The sequence below is a fragment of the Falco cherrug genome, chromosome 11 (assembly GCF_023634085.1).
Source record: "Falco cherrug isolate bFalChe1 chromosome 11, bFalChe1.pri, whole genome shotgun sequence".
Taxonomy (NCBI): domain Eukaryota; kingdom Metazoa; phylum Chordata; class Aves; order Falconiformes; family Falconidae; genus Falco; species Falco cherrug.
The window spans coordinates 4,626,611-4,639,992 of NC_073707.1; the positions used below are offsets into that span (position 1 = coordinate 4,626,611).

Below are 13,382 nucleotides of genomic sequence, written 5' to 3' on the forward strand. Positions count from 1 at the left end.
AGGAGGGGCTCCCCACATCTTCCCCCAGCCCTCACCGCAGCAGGGGAAGAGCAAGAGAAGCAGCAGCACGCACCGGTCATCCTGGGAGGGGTGGATGTACCCAGAGGAGAGGATGTTCAGAGACAAAATGTTGGGGTCAATGAGAGACTCATCTGCTTCTGGGGTGTTGCGGATCCGACCTGCAGGAGCAGCAGAGGGACATCTCTCAGGCAACAGCTGATGGCTCTGTGAGGGTCCACCATGAGGGGCAGAGGTAGCCGTCTGCCTACATCCCACAGCAGCCCCCTCATCACAGGCAACAGCTGCCTGGTGCTTGGCCACTCAGCGCTTGAGGTCCTGGTCCAGCTCCTGGATGCAGTGGCCAGGACAAAGGCATCCTGTCCATGTGGCATCCCAGTGTCACCTGCCAGGCAGCCACCACTTTGTGGGAGGGGAGACAAGGTATAAAGCCCCATGTGGGAATGTGGGTGAGAAACAGTTCGAGAGGATGCTTGGGAACTCAGTGGGCTGAGGGTTGCTCACAGCCCACCCAACCTGATTTGGCTTACCCACAACCAGCTCACGCACTTCCTTCCAGCGGATGAGGCTGCCCGTTTCATGCACCAAGGTGACGGTGATTCTCCTCTGGATGCCCTGAGACCCACAAGGCCAGAGAGAAGGGACAGTGGTTAACACAGCTGCCAGTAGGAGCCAGAGCCAAGACGGCACCTCAGAGAGAAAGTACCTGGTGGAGAAGGAAGGTCCCATGGCATGGCATGCCTCCACGGTGGTCCACAACAGCAGGAATGTAGCTGGAAGAGAGGATTGCGGCATGACATAGAGGCCTGTTGGCCTGCCTGGAGGTGCTGAGCACCAGGCAGATCACCACGCTGCCTCCCTCTCCCCTTTCTGGCAGGACTTACTCTCCGTTGGCCTCCAGCTCACAGATCTCAAAGAAGACCATCAGGTCATACTTGCACTGGCACGGACCAGCGCTGGGCCGAGTCATGGTGCTCAGCTTTGTCGCAGGCACTGTGGTGGGTCAGAAAGACAGCTTAAAGGGTGAGCTTGCCACCGATGTTTGGAATGAGGCATGTGATGGCAGGCAGGGTAAGGGGCAGAGCAGGTAGGGACCATGGGGAGACACATGGAGGCAGGTGGCAGCAAGGCAGGAGGGAATGCATAGAGGGGGACAGCGCCATCCCGGGGACCTTGCTGACCACTGGCATGCCTTCTGCCACGCCCAACACAGGGCAGCAAGGGTGTCAGGATGCAGCTAGCCTCACCCATCCCCAAGATGCACATTCTGAGCCCGCAGCCCTGGCACTAACACATCTCAAACCATACAGCACCTCTCCAAGGGTACCACTCAAGGACAGCCGTTTGGGGACAGCCACTTGGGAACAGCTGAAGGGAGGCTCCGCCAGTGCTGGTGCGGGGACTCCACAGCAAACCACAGTGCTCAGCCAGGCCCCCACAACACAGGTCTCAGCAGCCAGAGCACAGTGGAGACCCCATAGCCCCTGTGGGATGGCATGGCTGAGTGGCCACCTGAACTGTCCAGGGCGGGTAGCCTCCTCCCTGCCACTCCACAGGAAATTAGAAGGGGGCTTTGCATCAGCCAGGTACTACCAGAATGGGTGCCAAGGGCTTTAAGGGCTTTTGGGTGCTATGGTCTGCAGTACATTTTGTGGTGCCCTGGGGCCCTAACTGGTTGGTCCCGCTGGGCAAGGGGACCCTGCACCCAGCACAGGGACCACGGACAGGCAGAGGAACAGGCAGCCAGATCCCCTACCTGGTTTAGAGAGCGGCATCACACGGGGGAAGTGGCGCCGGGACGGCCTCAGTGGGCTGCAGAGAGAACCAGCTTGGTTAAAGCATCCACAGGGACTCTGAATCTGGCTAACCTCACCTACTCCCTGGGGCCACCCCATCCTATCACCTGGCCCCTGCTTCTCTGGGTCCCCAGGAGGGTGGCTGCACCAGGTGCCCCCAGTGGCACCCAGGGGCGGCTCAGGGTGCACCTACCTCAGGACGTCCTTGCAGAGGGGTGGGAACGGGTGCTGCTGGTAGTGCCCAAAGACTTCAAATACAATCGGCTGACTCTTGATGTATTCAATGAAGGACTTGGTCACCTCCACAGCGATCTAGAAGAGAAAGAGCCGTCGATGGCACAGTTTAGCTGGGAAAGGGATGCAGCTGGCAACAGCGCCAGGGAGGTGAGAGGGTGCAAGCCTGTCTGATCCCCTGCAGCCCTCACCCATCCCCTTCCCCATGGCCCAAGGATGGTCTCCCCACCAAGACCACCATGGAATCCCAGTCTTTTGGGGTAGAAGGAAGTGGCTTGTGGTCTTTCCCCCACACATCCACCTTGTCTAAGGTTGGCTTAGCTGAGCAGCTGTGACAGGCTGGGAAAGCCAGCAGGAAGATGCTCCCCCAGGGAGAAGATCCAGCCAATGGCCCGGCAAGGACACCAGCAGCCATGGGGGTGAGGGGTTGTGGACAGGGGAGGGGTACGCACATTTTGGACGTGATAGAAACCCAGTGGTGGCCCCCGTCCCGTGTTCTTCAAGGGTTCTGTTGAAAAGGCCTCGTCATGGCGATGGATGAAGCTGTGGAGGGAAGGAAGGTGGCTTGGGGGCTACAGGACAGGGACATGCTGGAGCACGGAGGGCAGAAAAACCAGGAACCAGGACAAGAATCTGCTCCCCCCAGGGCTGCTGCCCACACCCTGGCCTGGCATAGGACCCCCCTGAAGCCGGTGGGACCCTCTCCCTGCTGTTTTCCAGTGACTGAACAAGATACCAGAAAAACACATGGGCTCATCCTGCAGCTCTTGGTTTTGCCTCCCCATCCATAAAGGGCTCAGAGCTTGGAGAGCTGGGACTCCCCAACATTCACCACCAGCCCCGAGGCAATGACCAGAGCACAGTGGGAGATGTGGGGCCAGGAGCCATCGAGGGCTTACTTGAACTGGCAGAAGATGTCTGCATATTCTGCAGAGATGCTGGAGGCTTGCAGGACTGTCACACGGAAAGTAAAGATGCTGCCCAGTTTCAGGTGGTCCAGAGCTGTCTCCAATGGCCCATCCGGCACAGGCTTCTCTGGACTGTCCAGGAGAAGGTCCTCTGGGGTCACTGTGGGGAGGGGAGGGTCCTCAGCAGGGCAGGGGGTTCACCCCCTGTGTCTGCCAGCAGCCCCATGCCAGGGCAGCAGGCTTTTGACACTTGGGTGGGCAACAGGAGTCTGGATGCTGGGGCAGGGGACTGCTCCCCAACCACTTGTCAGCACCCCCTCACCTGCACAGGTGTTGTTGTTGACTTCGTCAGCAGAGGGACCCATGTCGCTGACCTGTCCCTGGCCTTCGACAATGCGCAGTTCCTCCTGGGAGGTCCCCGAGCGAGACATCCCCACCGCTGGGCAAGACTCTGACTGGAACTGTGCCAGGAGCAGTGCTCAGGGATGCCGGTGGTCTGTGAGGTGGTCCCGCTTGCAACCACACCCAGAGTCCCAGGGCACATCCAGCTCTCCCACCCCACAGCAACCCATGCTGGGACAAGGGCAAGAGCACGGTACAGTGGTGGGTGCCAGAGGGCCAGGGGCTGCCAGGTGGACTGGGAGCACGGTCCCTTCAGCGCGATGCCTGCACCTGGGGGAGCACAGTGGTCCCCGTGGAGGAGCACCACTGTGGCAGGCAGGGCTCCATGGTCCCTAGGCACCCACCAAGAGCTGGCCGCCACCATACCTTCTCAAAGTGCTGGTCATCAAAAGAGATCTTGGCCGTCCCCGACTGCCGCACACCGGAGCCGTAGTCAGGGGCTTCCTCATCCGCTGGGGGATGGATGGTTGTGAGCCGGTGCAGGGGGATGTGGGGGATGCGAGGGGCGTATTCTGGGGGGGAGCCCCCCTCCTACCTGAGATGGCCTGGACGGCCACACGCAGGAAGCCCTTCACCTCGCCCTTCTCGCTGACGATGGCCACGCGATGCACCAGGGGCACAGGATAGAGGAGGTTGCTCAGGTAGACAAAGGCCCTGCCAGAGAGGGGGGGACACACACACACAACATGGGGGGAGCGGTCACTGCCCCCACCCGCGGGTCCCCAGGCGCGGGTGGCACGGCCGCCGGCGGCCGGGATCCCAGGTCACCGCTCACGGCACTACCGCGGCGCTGCAAAGCAAAACTAAAGAGAAAGCAGCCAGGGCCAGCCGAGAGGGGAAGGGGGTGGGCAGCGGGTGGGCAGGTTCTGCAGGCAGGCAGGCGGACAGTGCGCCGCGGGCAGCACCACGAAGCAGACAGGGCTCGCATACCTCTCCGGCTGTCACCTCCGTGGCGGGCAGGGAGGGGAGGGGGGCTGTGCTGGTGCCACTGTGAAGCCGGGAGGGAAGAGGACCTTCTCTGTGGTGAAGAAGCTGGAGTACTAGGGCAGGCGGTGCTGCGACACGACTTGGGGGCAGCTGCGGAGTCACCGTGGCAGGGATGGGGTCAAGTCAGGACGGGAAGGAGGGTGATGAGGGAGGTAGAGGCCGGCAGGAACAAAGGAGGGGAGAGGAGGAGGCCCCGGCTGGAGGCCAGAAGCCTCCAGAGATGAACCTGCCAGGGGGTCCCGGCCCCAGCCCTGCCTGTGGTATCACAAGACTGCTGGTGGCTGCACGTGGGTTCTGCCCAGCTGGGAGGGATGCTGCATGGTGTGGCTGGCAGAATTGGTGGCATATGTCCCCCCACCCCATCCCTTCACACGCATGTGGCTATGGAGTCCTGGGCTGCCCATCACAGGGATGGCATGGCTGGCTTCTCCCCGTGGGTGGGGAAGGAGCTGCCCGCTCCCCGTGCAGCCAGCCTGAACCTCCCCACTGTCCACGGTATCCAGATTGCCAGCACTACCATAGCAAGGTGCCACGCCAGGGTTCAACACGATGGCCACACCATGTCTCTGGCAGCACCTCCCACGAGGCCACAGCTCCCCATTTTGCCTCCTCTTGCCATCCTCCTCAGCCTTGCCACCAGCCAGCCTGCCTTCCAACAATCTTCCTGACACCCTGGTGACAGCGTGCTGTGCCCTCCATGGTGACAAGCCACTTCGGTGCTGAGCTTCCTGCCAAGAGGTATAAGCTACCCTTGCCTGCAGGGCAGCACCATTCCCAGTGAGAGGCTGTGTGGGGTGCCCAGCACCCCAACCCAGGGCAACCACAGGCATCTTGACATGCAGCATATTTGGGTGTCATGGGGAGGGATGGTGCTGGAGCTGGCCAAGACACTCCTGCTTCAGGAGGGTCCCATGAGGGTTGCATCTCCAGGAGGCTGGCAGTGCTGCTCGTGATGTCCCAGCCTTGCAGGTGCCTTTGCAGACATCCAGTAGTACCCAAAAATGCTTAGGGAGCTCCTGCAGCAGGACCCAGCCCTGCACTTGCAGCCCAAGCCCCAAAGTCCGGATATTCCCCTTGCTCTGGTGACTCCCATTGAACTCCAACTGCTGCTTGAGGCTTTTTCCACCCAAAGCATCTCCAGTGTCTCAAGTTGTGGAAGCAAAGGTGATGCCCCATCACTGTCTCCTGCTGGGCCCAGCTCACTCCATCTCTTCTCGGAGACCACCAGGGACAAGTGGCTGGACTGTGCCAGGGCTTCCTGGCAGGACCGCGTGCCTAGGGTAGAGCCCACAACTGCGGGGATGTCTCGAAAGTACGGGGATCTGGTTGTGCCTGCTCACTCAAGATCACAGGGCAGCTGGTGTTGAAGCCAAGGGGGTGAAGAGGGGAGGAAAGAGGGAGAGGGAGAGGGTAGGTGCGCAGGGAGGAGCGGGACAAGTGTGTCACTAGAGGAAGGAGGGCAGGGACACTAACCACAAGATTGGTGAGGTGCAAAGATGGCATGCTCAGACCAAAGAAAAGCCTTTCCAAAGGAAGACAAAAGTGAAATAACCCCAATTTTTGCTAAAGCTTTGGAGAGATAGAGCCAGCAGCTAAAAAAAAAACCACAAACAAAACCAAAAAACTAAAAAATTAAAAAAAAAAACCAAAAACCTAAAATAAAAAAAAGAAAGGAAAAAAAATCAAAGACAAGGATCCAATCATAAACCAATCCAAGCACACTTCACAAGAAATGTGGCCGGCGGAGCTGCTGCGCGGGGAGCCAAACCCAGGGCAGACTCAAAAGAAGTCCGAAGGCGCCGAGCTCTGGGGAACGTGCCCCCGGCACGGAGCAGGGCCGCTGCCGCAGGGCCTTGTTTGGTTTTTTGAGGTGCCCCTGAGAGTTTTGAGGGGGGGGGGGGTTATGTTTTGTTTTCTTGGTTTTTTCAATAAGGAAAAAAGGAAAAAGAAAAAAAAAAAGGGGGAAGAACCCAGCTCTTTCGGTCTGAGGCTGCAGGACTCTTACCACACCTCTGCCCTCTCTGCCTGCACTGGTCCCCCTCTTCCCCACCTCACTGCCCACACCCTGCCCCTCAGGGATAAGCCTGGCTTTAGCACACCAAGGAAGAGGAGCTCCAGCTCCACCCCAGTGAGGGCAGCCCCAGTGGAGAGAGGTTCATCATCATGAGCCCCTCTGGCTCCTGTATGGGGCAGAGGCTCTGGGACCAGCTCCAAGCACATACCCCTCTGGGAAAGCCCTGGAGCAGAGCTAGCAGCACCGCATCCTGTTTTGGGGATGGGCAGAATGTGATCGGCTTTGGCAGCACAGCCAGTTTTGTGGCAGCTGGTGGGTTTCCTCAGGCCAAGACTGATGGAGCCCAGGGGGGTCACCTGGCCAACAGGTATGAGGCATCAAAGCTCTTGTCCTCAGCTGGAGCCGAGGAGGATTTGGAGCCTGTACCCGGGTTCCCACGACCTCCCTGAACAACTCCTGTGCCAAGCTGGCAGGGATGGCCCCAAGCCGAGCACCGGGTATGGGAGGCAAGAGAAAACGCCACTTTTCGAAGAGCCCTCCTGTCCCTCCTGTGCCCAGCTCTCCCCTCACTCCCCTCAGCTTTGTCCTCCGGACCACCTGAGGACATTCAAGCCTCCGCCTCAGAGGGGGCTCATGCTGACCGATGCAGCTGGGATGGCCAAGCCGGTGCCAGAGGCACATGCAGTTTTGAAGTGCCGGCGTGTCACCTGCCACCAGCACCACAAGGAGTCACCCCGAGTCGGGTGGGAGATGGCCCTCCCTGGGACAGAAATGCCCAGGACTAAGACCCCTGTGCAGCTCCCTCAGCTCCTTCAGTGCCAAAGATGCAGCAGAGCTCCCCTTCTCAGGGATCATCCCCAAGACCTGCCTAAAGGGTCTCCAGTGGAGCTGGCACTGTCTACTTTCCCCTGCTACCCCCTGGCGCCGCTGTGCTTGTCACAGCCCTACCTCGGTGGGCATCTCACCGCCCTGCCCGGCGCCCCAGGCTCAGCAGCAATCCCGGCCAGCTGGCCACCCCCTGCGCCTCTGGAACACCCCAGAGGTGGGAGTTGTGTCCGAAAGCAGTTCCCTCATGCGAAAGAGCTAGTTCCTTCCCGGCATGCTCTCCTAAAACCTCACCAACCTTCCTACTAAACTGAACAGGGGGGAGCGGTCGTAAAACGGATCCCGGCCATCACACAGTGGGCACTCCGGAAAGATGTCTTCCTCCAGGTCCTCCGCCTCCTCCTCCTCCTCCTCCTCCTCCTCCTGCCCCTGGTGCTGCTCGTCAGCAGGCTCGGTGATGTCGGAGTCGGGGTTCGAGAAGGTAGGGGAGGGGGTGAGATCAGCCATGCGCTCGCTCATGCATGTGTTGAAAAGAGGAGAGCTGTTGCAGCCAGAGATATCTGAACTAAGGTTAGTACAACAAGATAGAAGACAGGTTAACACCAGCTGTTCCAAACAGAGAGAGCAAGAATAGGAATTTTGCTTTTTTTGGGGGGTGGGCTTTTTTTTAATGAGTTGGGTTTTGGGGCAGGGCTTTTTCCTGCTTAAACCAAAGGACACTGGGAAATAAAGACCTGCCCGTCCGTCCGGTGTGTTTCTAAAGGAAGCTACCAACAGCCATCAGCTATAAAGGGTGGAGAAAAGAGCAACCCAAGGAGCCGGTGCAAATGGTGGGGATTCCCCTCGCTGGCTTTGTGGGCAACGTGGGGACAGAGCAGGCACTGCAGCCTCCACCACTGAAGGGAATCTCTCCACATGCCATGGCACGGGGGGACAACACTGTGGCAGGTGTGGTTGGTTGGGCCATGTGGCTCAGTCCCCTGCTCCCCCTGCCCACCGGGGCAGACCCCTTCTCCAGGGTGGCTCATCCTCGTTGCTGGCATTGCACTCTTCCAGCCAGCAAGTGGGAAGTGCACGGAGACAGGCGGCACATACTGTACAGACGGATGCTCAGACACCAACACATATACATGGACGCGTGACTGTCAGGGCAGAAGTTGCGATGGCACAGGCTCTCAGCCTGCTGGACAGCCATAGCCCCCTGCTTCCCACTGGTGTCAAGCCAAGAGCCCATGCCTCACAGGACTGTGTTAGGGCAGGCAGTGGGAGCATTGCCAGCGGCTCATGGGTCTCTCAGGGTCCCAGCAGTCCATGTGGAGGAAAGCCATCGCAGTAAAGATGGGCCCTGACCAGCACCAGGGGGTCAACACATCCTCCCATGGCACGGCCCCAGGGAGACAAACGCTCTGCACATGGCAGAGCTGGCGGCGCTTCCTCCCACAGGGCTGCCTGCGGGTCCCAGCCGTGCTTAGAAGGAGCCAAAGCGCTCACCTGCCAACCAGCCTGAACCAGGGGAAGCGGTCATAGAAAGGATCTCCACCGGTCACCACATTGTCGCAGTCCTCGATGACACTAGAAGGCACTTCTGCTGCACGGTCATACATTTCACGCATTAAGTCCAGGCGTTGCCTGCAGGCAGAGGGGGACACGATGGACAGCTGGGAGAAACCGGGCTGAGGCTGGCCAAGCCCTCCCTGTCATGGGCACCATCCTCCTACCTCAGCTTCTCCAGGGTCCAATAATGTGTCGCCCCATTCTTCTGGTCCTGCACCTCTACGGCCACGATGGTCCGAGGGAACGGCCGCTTTTCCCGGTCCTTGGCGGCATCAGGAGGCAGGAGGTCAGGGGGGAGAGGCGAGTACAGTGTGTCTGTGAGGAGCACGAACTGGAACTGGACCTGGAGAGGAGCAGAGGGAGACAAGTGAGCTGCCTCAGAGGATGGCAGGTGCCATGCGGTGCCTTTAGTGACCCCTTCCTCAGCATTTCCCTGGCTGCCTGTGCTTGTGGCCTCTGCCGTGGGTGCCACAGCATGCCAGAGAGGAGCCTGAGGCACCCACCTTTTTCTTCAGCTCCACACTGATGGCGTTGGCTTCCTTGAGGAAGATGGCATTGCCCCAGAGCAGGTCACGGAGGGAGGTGAACTGGTACCACTTCCACTTCCTAAAGGCCCAGAGGGCCAGCTCAAACTCCCGCTCCGTCCACTGCACTGTGGGGACATGGAGGGACAGTCACCCCACCGCTGGGAGAACAGGGGCACAGAGGTGCCCAGGGGACATGCAGTCCACTCTTCTTGCTCCCGCAGAAAGCATCAAAACCCTGTGGTGGACCTAGCCCTCACCTTCATCTTCAGGTTCTTCCTCTTCCTCATTTGCCTCAGGGTAATACCGAGAGTCCATCTGCTTCTGCAAAGCCTCCAACTTGCTCTCATAGTCCTGGGGGAAGCAGAGAGAGGGATGATGCAGCCCACAAAGTGTGACCTTCCTCCATGCTGCCATGGTGCTTCTCCCCATCTGACAAGCACCTGGCCTTCTCCCTCCTCTGGGTCGACTTATGGGGACAACCCCAAGAACAACAGGTTTGCCCTTGTTTTGGGGACACACAGAGCCACCCTATCCAAAGATCCGCCAGGACTTCAGTCATGCCTGGGAAGCCCAAGGAGGAGCCAGATCCTGGTCACCTACCAGCCTCTGCTGCTCAAGAAGGTAATTCGCCTCCTCCCGCTCCCTCCGGTACTGGTCCTCCAGTTCCTGGAGCCTGGGAGGAACAGGGAAGGAGAGGATGACCAACCTGAAGGTGGATACTCAACTCCCCAACTCTCCATTGCCCCATCCCCTGCACCCTCACCGCTGCTCCATCTCCTGCTTCATGTCGATGCCCTGCTTCTCCAGCAGCTCTCTTTGAGCAAAAGCCCAGTCCACAGGCTCAGCGGGTGTCTCGGCGCATGGGGTCCGCTCCCGCTCCTGCCGAGCCTGCTCGGGGTGGTTAAAGCGGAAGACGTGGCTCTTCCCCATGATGATGCGATTTCCTACAGGGTTACAGGCAGGGTGGAGGAAAAGGACATGGGTTTAATGCAGGACAGCCTACAGGGACCCTGTGGGATGGAGGGAAGTGGGTTAGAGCACCACTGGTGTACCAGCTCCAGGGACCCACCTGAACGCAGGATGCTGGGCTCTGTCACCTTTTTGCCATTCACATAGGTGTCAGCGCCTTCACAGGGCTCCAGGGTCACTATCACTGCAGAGACAGTGGGAGGGGGAGAGGAGGAGTGAAGGTAAGGTGGAAGCAGAGGGATAAATCCTGCACCTCCCACTCTGCTGCTCCTGCAGCCCCAGAAGGCGAGAGCTGCCCCAGTCGGCACCCCAGGTATGGAGTGTGGCACACTGGGGTACCCACCAGCAGCACCCACACCCTGGGTAACCAACAGGGCTCGGCCAACCTCATGTTAATCAGAGCAGTCCCAAGGACTAAAAGCAGCTGAAGACTGAACATGAGAGGAGATCAGAGCCTCCAGCATGCATCTCCAGCCTCCCCAGGCTCATCTCCCAAAACCCTTTCACCCCCAGATCCCATGCGGGGTGGGCTCGGCTCCGCATCTTGGGTGGGGGAGTCATCTATAGTCTGCTCTTCCATCCTGCCCCGACCTCCCCAGCTTGCCTCACCATGGCAGCTTCCACGTGCCTTGCTCAAGCTTCCCTCCCAGCTAGGTGAGGGCCATAGCTCACTCTGGAAGCACAGAGAAGCCACAGCCATGCAGGAGAGCCCCACTAGCCCAAGGAGGGCAGAACTCCCAGCTGGGGGTAGGTCCTGGGGACTGGGGTCCCTGGGGAGGTGGAGCCACTCCGGACAAGGAATACCTTCACCACCGGTTTTGGTGTCGCTGCGGAAAAGGCAGTGCTCTTCCTTAATGAAGTGCCCACTGAGAACGATGTCCTGTCTCTTCTCTGCATCTTCCCGGCCAACCCTGCCAGGGGGAAACCCAGCTTGATCCTTCCTCAAAGCAGCCCTTCCCTGGGCCTCCCCTCCCCAAATCATCCATCAAGCTGACAGGAGCAGCCCTTGGTGCACAGCAGCACCACCATCCCTAATGAGATTGCCAGGCACATACACTTTTCCCACATGGCTACGACACTTTGGGGATGCCCCAGAACGGTGTCCAGCCTGGAGACAGCTATCACCCTACTGCCCACCGAGGCAAGTCAGGCACTGAGATATGGGCTAGGCTCCCACCACTCCATGGGACCTGGCCCTCACCTTGTTATCCCATCCTTAATGTAGTAGAGAAGACACTCGGACATGAGCGGGTCCTCATTCAGGTTGACCAAGTGTGGCGTCTGGGAGAGACAAACAAGGAGTTACCCTGGTATGGCTCATCTACTGAGGGGTGCTCCCAAGGGAGCTGGGAACCCAGCAACACTTTGGGCTGGCCCCTGCACAGGCTCTCCTGCTCTCCATAGCTCTAGGACAACATGCCTAGGCAGGTACTTTTCAAGGGGACTGCAGAGAATGGGATGAGGATGACCTGCCTCCACATGCCCCCTTGCTTTCCTCCTCAAAGGTCTGAGCCCTTGGCGCCCTTCCCCTGGCTGCCTTTGAAAATTTGTGTTGCAAACAAGCCCAACAGGGAGATGAACACTTCCTACAAGGAGTCCTTGATATGGCTTAGTGTCTCCTGGGGCTGGACCTTGCTTACCTGTGCTGCATGCCCATGGGCCCTGGCCTCACCATAGCCCCCAGCTCCACCGCCGGCAGTGTAGCTGAGGCAGAGACATGTCCTGTGCAGCAGCCGGTTTAGGGTAAGGGAACTAAAGGTGCCCATTTTCTTCCACTGATGGTACAAGGACAGATGAAGCACCCAAAAGAGCAGTTCCCAAACTAGAGGTTCAATGAAAAGTAGTGGAGACCTGAAGCCACACCTGCAGGCTGAATTTGACTCCCTGGTCCTAACAGTCCCCTCCCATCACTTTCTTTCCCTGGGTCACAAACCACTTTGATCTTGACAGGAACAGGAAGCTTCTCTCCCGGGCACAGAACTCTCTGGCTGCAGCTAGCTTAGTTCACCCCACTGCAAACTGCTGTGGTTGCACCTTCAGGCAACAGGTCAAGTCCCAGGAGTATCAGTAAGTGAAGTTCTGAGTTTCCCAGAAATAAGAATAGAGACCATAAGAAATGTCTTGCCAGCCTGCTAACACCCAGCAAGCAGAAGTTTCCCCCTCACAACAGTGCTACAAGCCCTGACTGATAGGAGAGACTCACTTCAAATAGTGCAGGAGAGCTGGAGGTCAAGGGAAATGCAGGCTCTCCTCCTCCATGGTGGCTGGCAGGAATAAGCTGGCTATAACATTTAACCTCTGGCCTCTCTGGGCAGACATGTAGTCGTGGGCTCTGAGACTCCTTCAGTTTACAGTTTTTCTCCAGATTTGCAAGGCTGGCTAGTAGAAGGCATATGCTCTACCTTCCACTAAGCTCCTTGGAGAGGTAACCACCCCAGTGATGGCACACGGCAGGACAACAAAGTCCTGCCCTGCTTTGCCCTTAACAAAACAGAGTTTTGCACACTATCGACACTAACTTTCCTTGCCAGCCACTGGAGAAGTCAGAAGAGTTTCCACCCACCAGACAGCTGAAGAGCAAGGAGGAACTAAGACCACCACAGCAATACCCCACCTCCAAGACCAACCTGCTTCAGGGAATAAACCCCCACACTTTCTACACTAAGGTCTGGGGTCCTAACAGGCAGCAGCTGAGACAAGAATGAGAAACAAAGACAGAAGTATATAAATTTGTTCCAAGGCATGCAATGGGAAGGTCCCAAAGCCTTCAGCACTGAGTGCCACCACCCCAGCTGGGACACACATATCTACTAAGACATTTGGCCAAGCCAACGAGCATCAGCTCTCAGAGCATCCCTCAGTGCAGCAGGAAAGCCAAGCGAGCATGCCCTGGTCCTACCAGCTTCTGCCTGCACCTTAGGAGCCTGTGCTGCTCTGCAGGTTTTGCAGGCTTGGGACTGTAAACTGGTATCACCACCACAACAGTTACACAGATGAGTAAGGGGGCATAATGTCCTGTAACTGGTGCTTGGCAGGGTTCACTGGTGCACAAACTCTTTGGGGCATGGCTGGTATTTGCTAAGAAAATACTTTCCAGGATACTACAAGTAATGAAGAGTATGGAATATTTCCACACCCACATTTCTCA

At 58.3% G+C, this 13,382-nt stretch overlaps 1 protein-coding gene across 31 annotated transcripts in view; it reads right to left on the reverse strand.

Annotated features, from left to right (window-relative positions):
* The window catches only part of KIF1A (kinesin family member 1A), a 42,446-nt gene that overhangs the window by 11,052 nt on the left and 18,012 nt on the right, over positions 1–13,382 (reverse strand). For 14 of the 31 annotated variants that reach the window (XM_055723892.1, XM_055723895.1, XM_055723900.1 and 11 more), the window contains 21 exons: positions 11,436–11,515; positions 11,039–11,145; positions 10,335–10,418; positions 10,029–10,209; positions 9,866–9,938; positions 9,523–9,616; positions 9,242–9,390; positions 8,903–9,081; positions 8,676–8,813; positions 7,483–7,749; positions 3,894–4,012; positions 3,725–3,810; positions 3,279–3,417; positions 2,948–3,116; positions 2,501–2,591; positions 2,008–2,126; positions 1,775–1,830; positions 903–1,011; positions 725–791; positions 549–633; positions 74–179 (listed from right to left, as the gene is read on the reverse strand). In XM_055723892.1, the coding sequence (XP_055579867.1) occupies positions 74–179; positions 549–633; positions 725–791; positions 903–1,011; positions 1,775–1,830; positions 2,008–2,126; positions 2,501–2,591; positions 2,948–3,116; positions 3,279–3,417; positions 3,725–3,810; positions 3,894–4,012; positions 7,483–7,749; positions 8,676–8,813; positions 8,903–9,081; positions 9,242–9,390; positions 9,523–9,616; positions 9,866–9,938; positions 10,029–10,209; positions 10,335–10,418; positions 11,039–11,145; positions 11,436–11,515 (2,498 nt within the window). The remainder of the gene's footprint in view (positions 1–73; positions 180–548; positions 634–724; positions 792–902; positions 1,012–1,774; positions 1,831–2,007; positions 2,127–2,500; positions 2,592–2,947; positions 3,117–3,278; positions 3,418–3,724; positions 3,811–3,893; positions 4,013–7,482; positions 7,750–8,675; positions 8,814–8,902; positions 9,082–9,241; positions 9,391–9,522; positions 9,617–9,865; positions 9,939–10,028; positions 10,210–10,334; positions 10,419–11,038; positions 11,146–11,435; positions 11,516–13,382) is intronic. The other 17 variants (XM_055723907.1, XM_055723915.1, XM_055723911.1 and 14 more) reach the window with 2 other exon arrangements.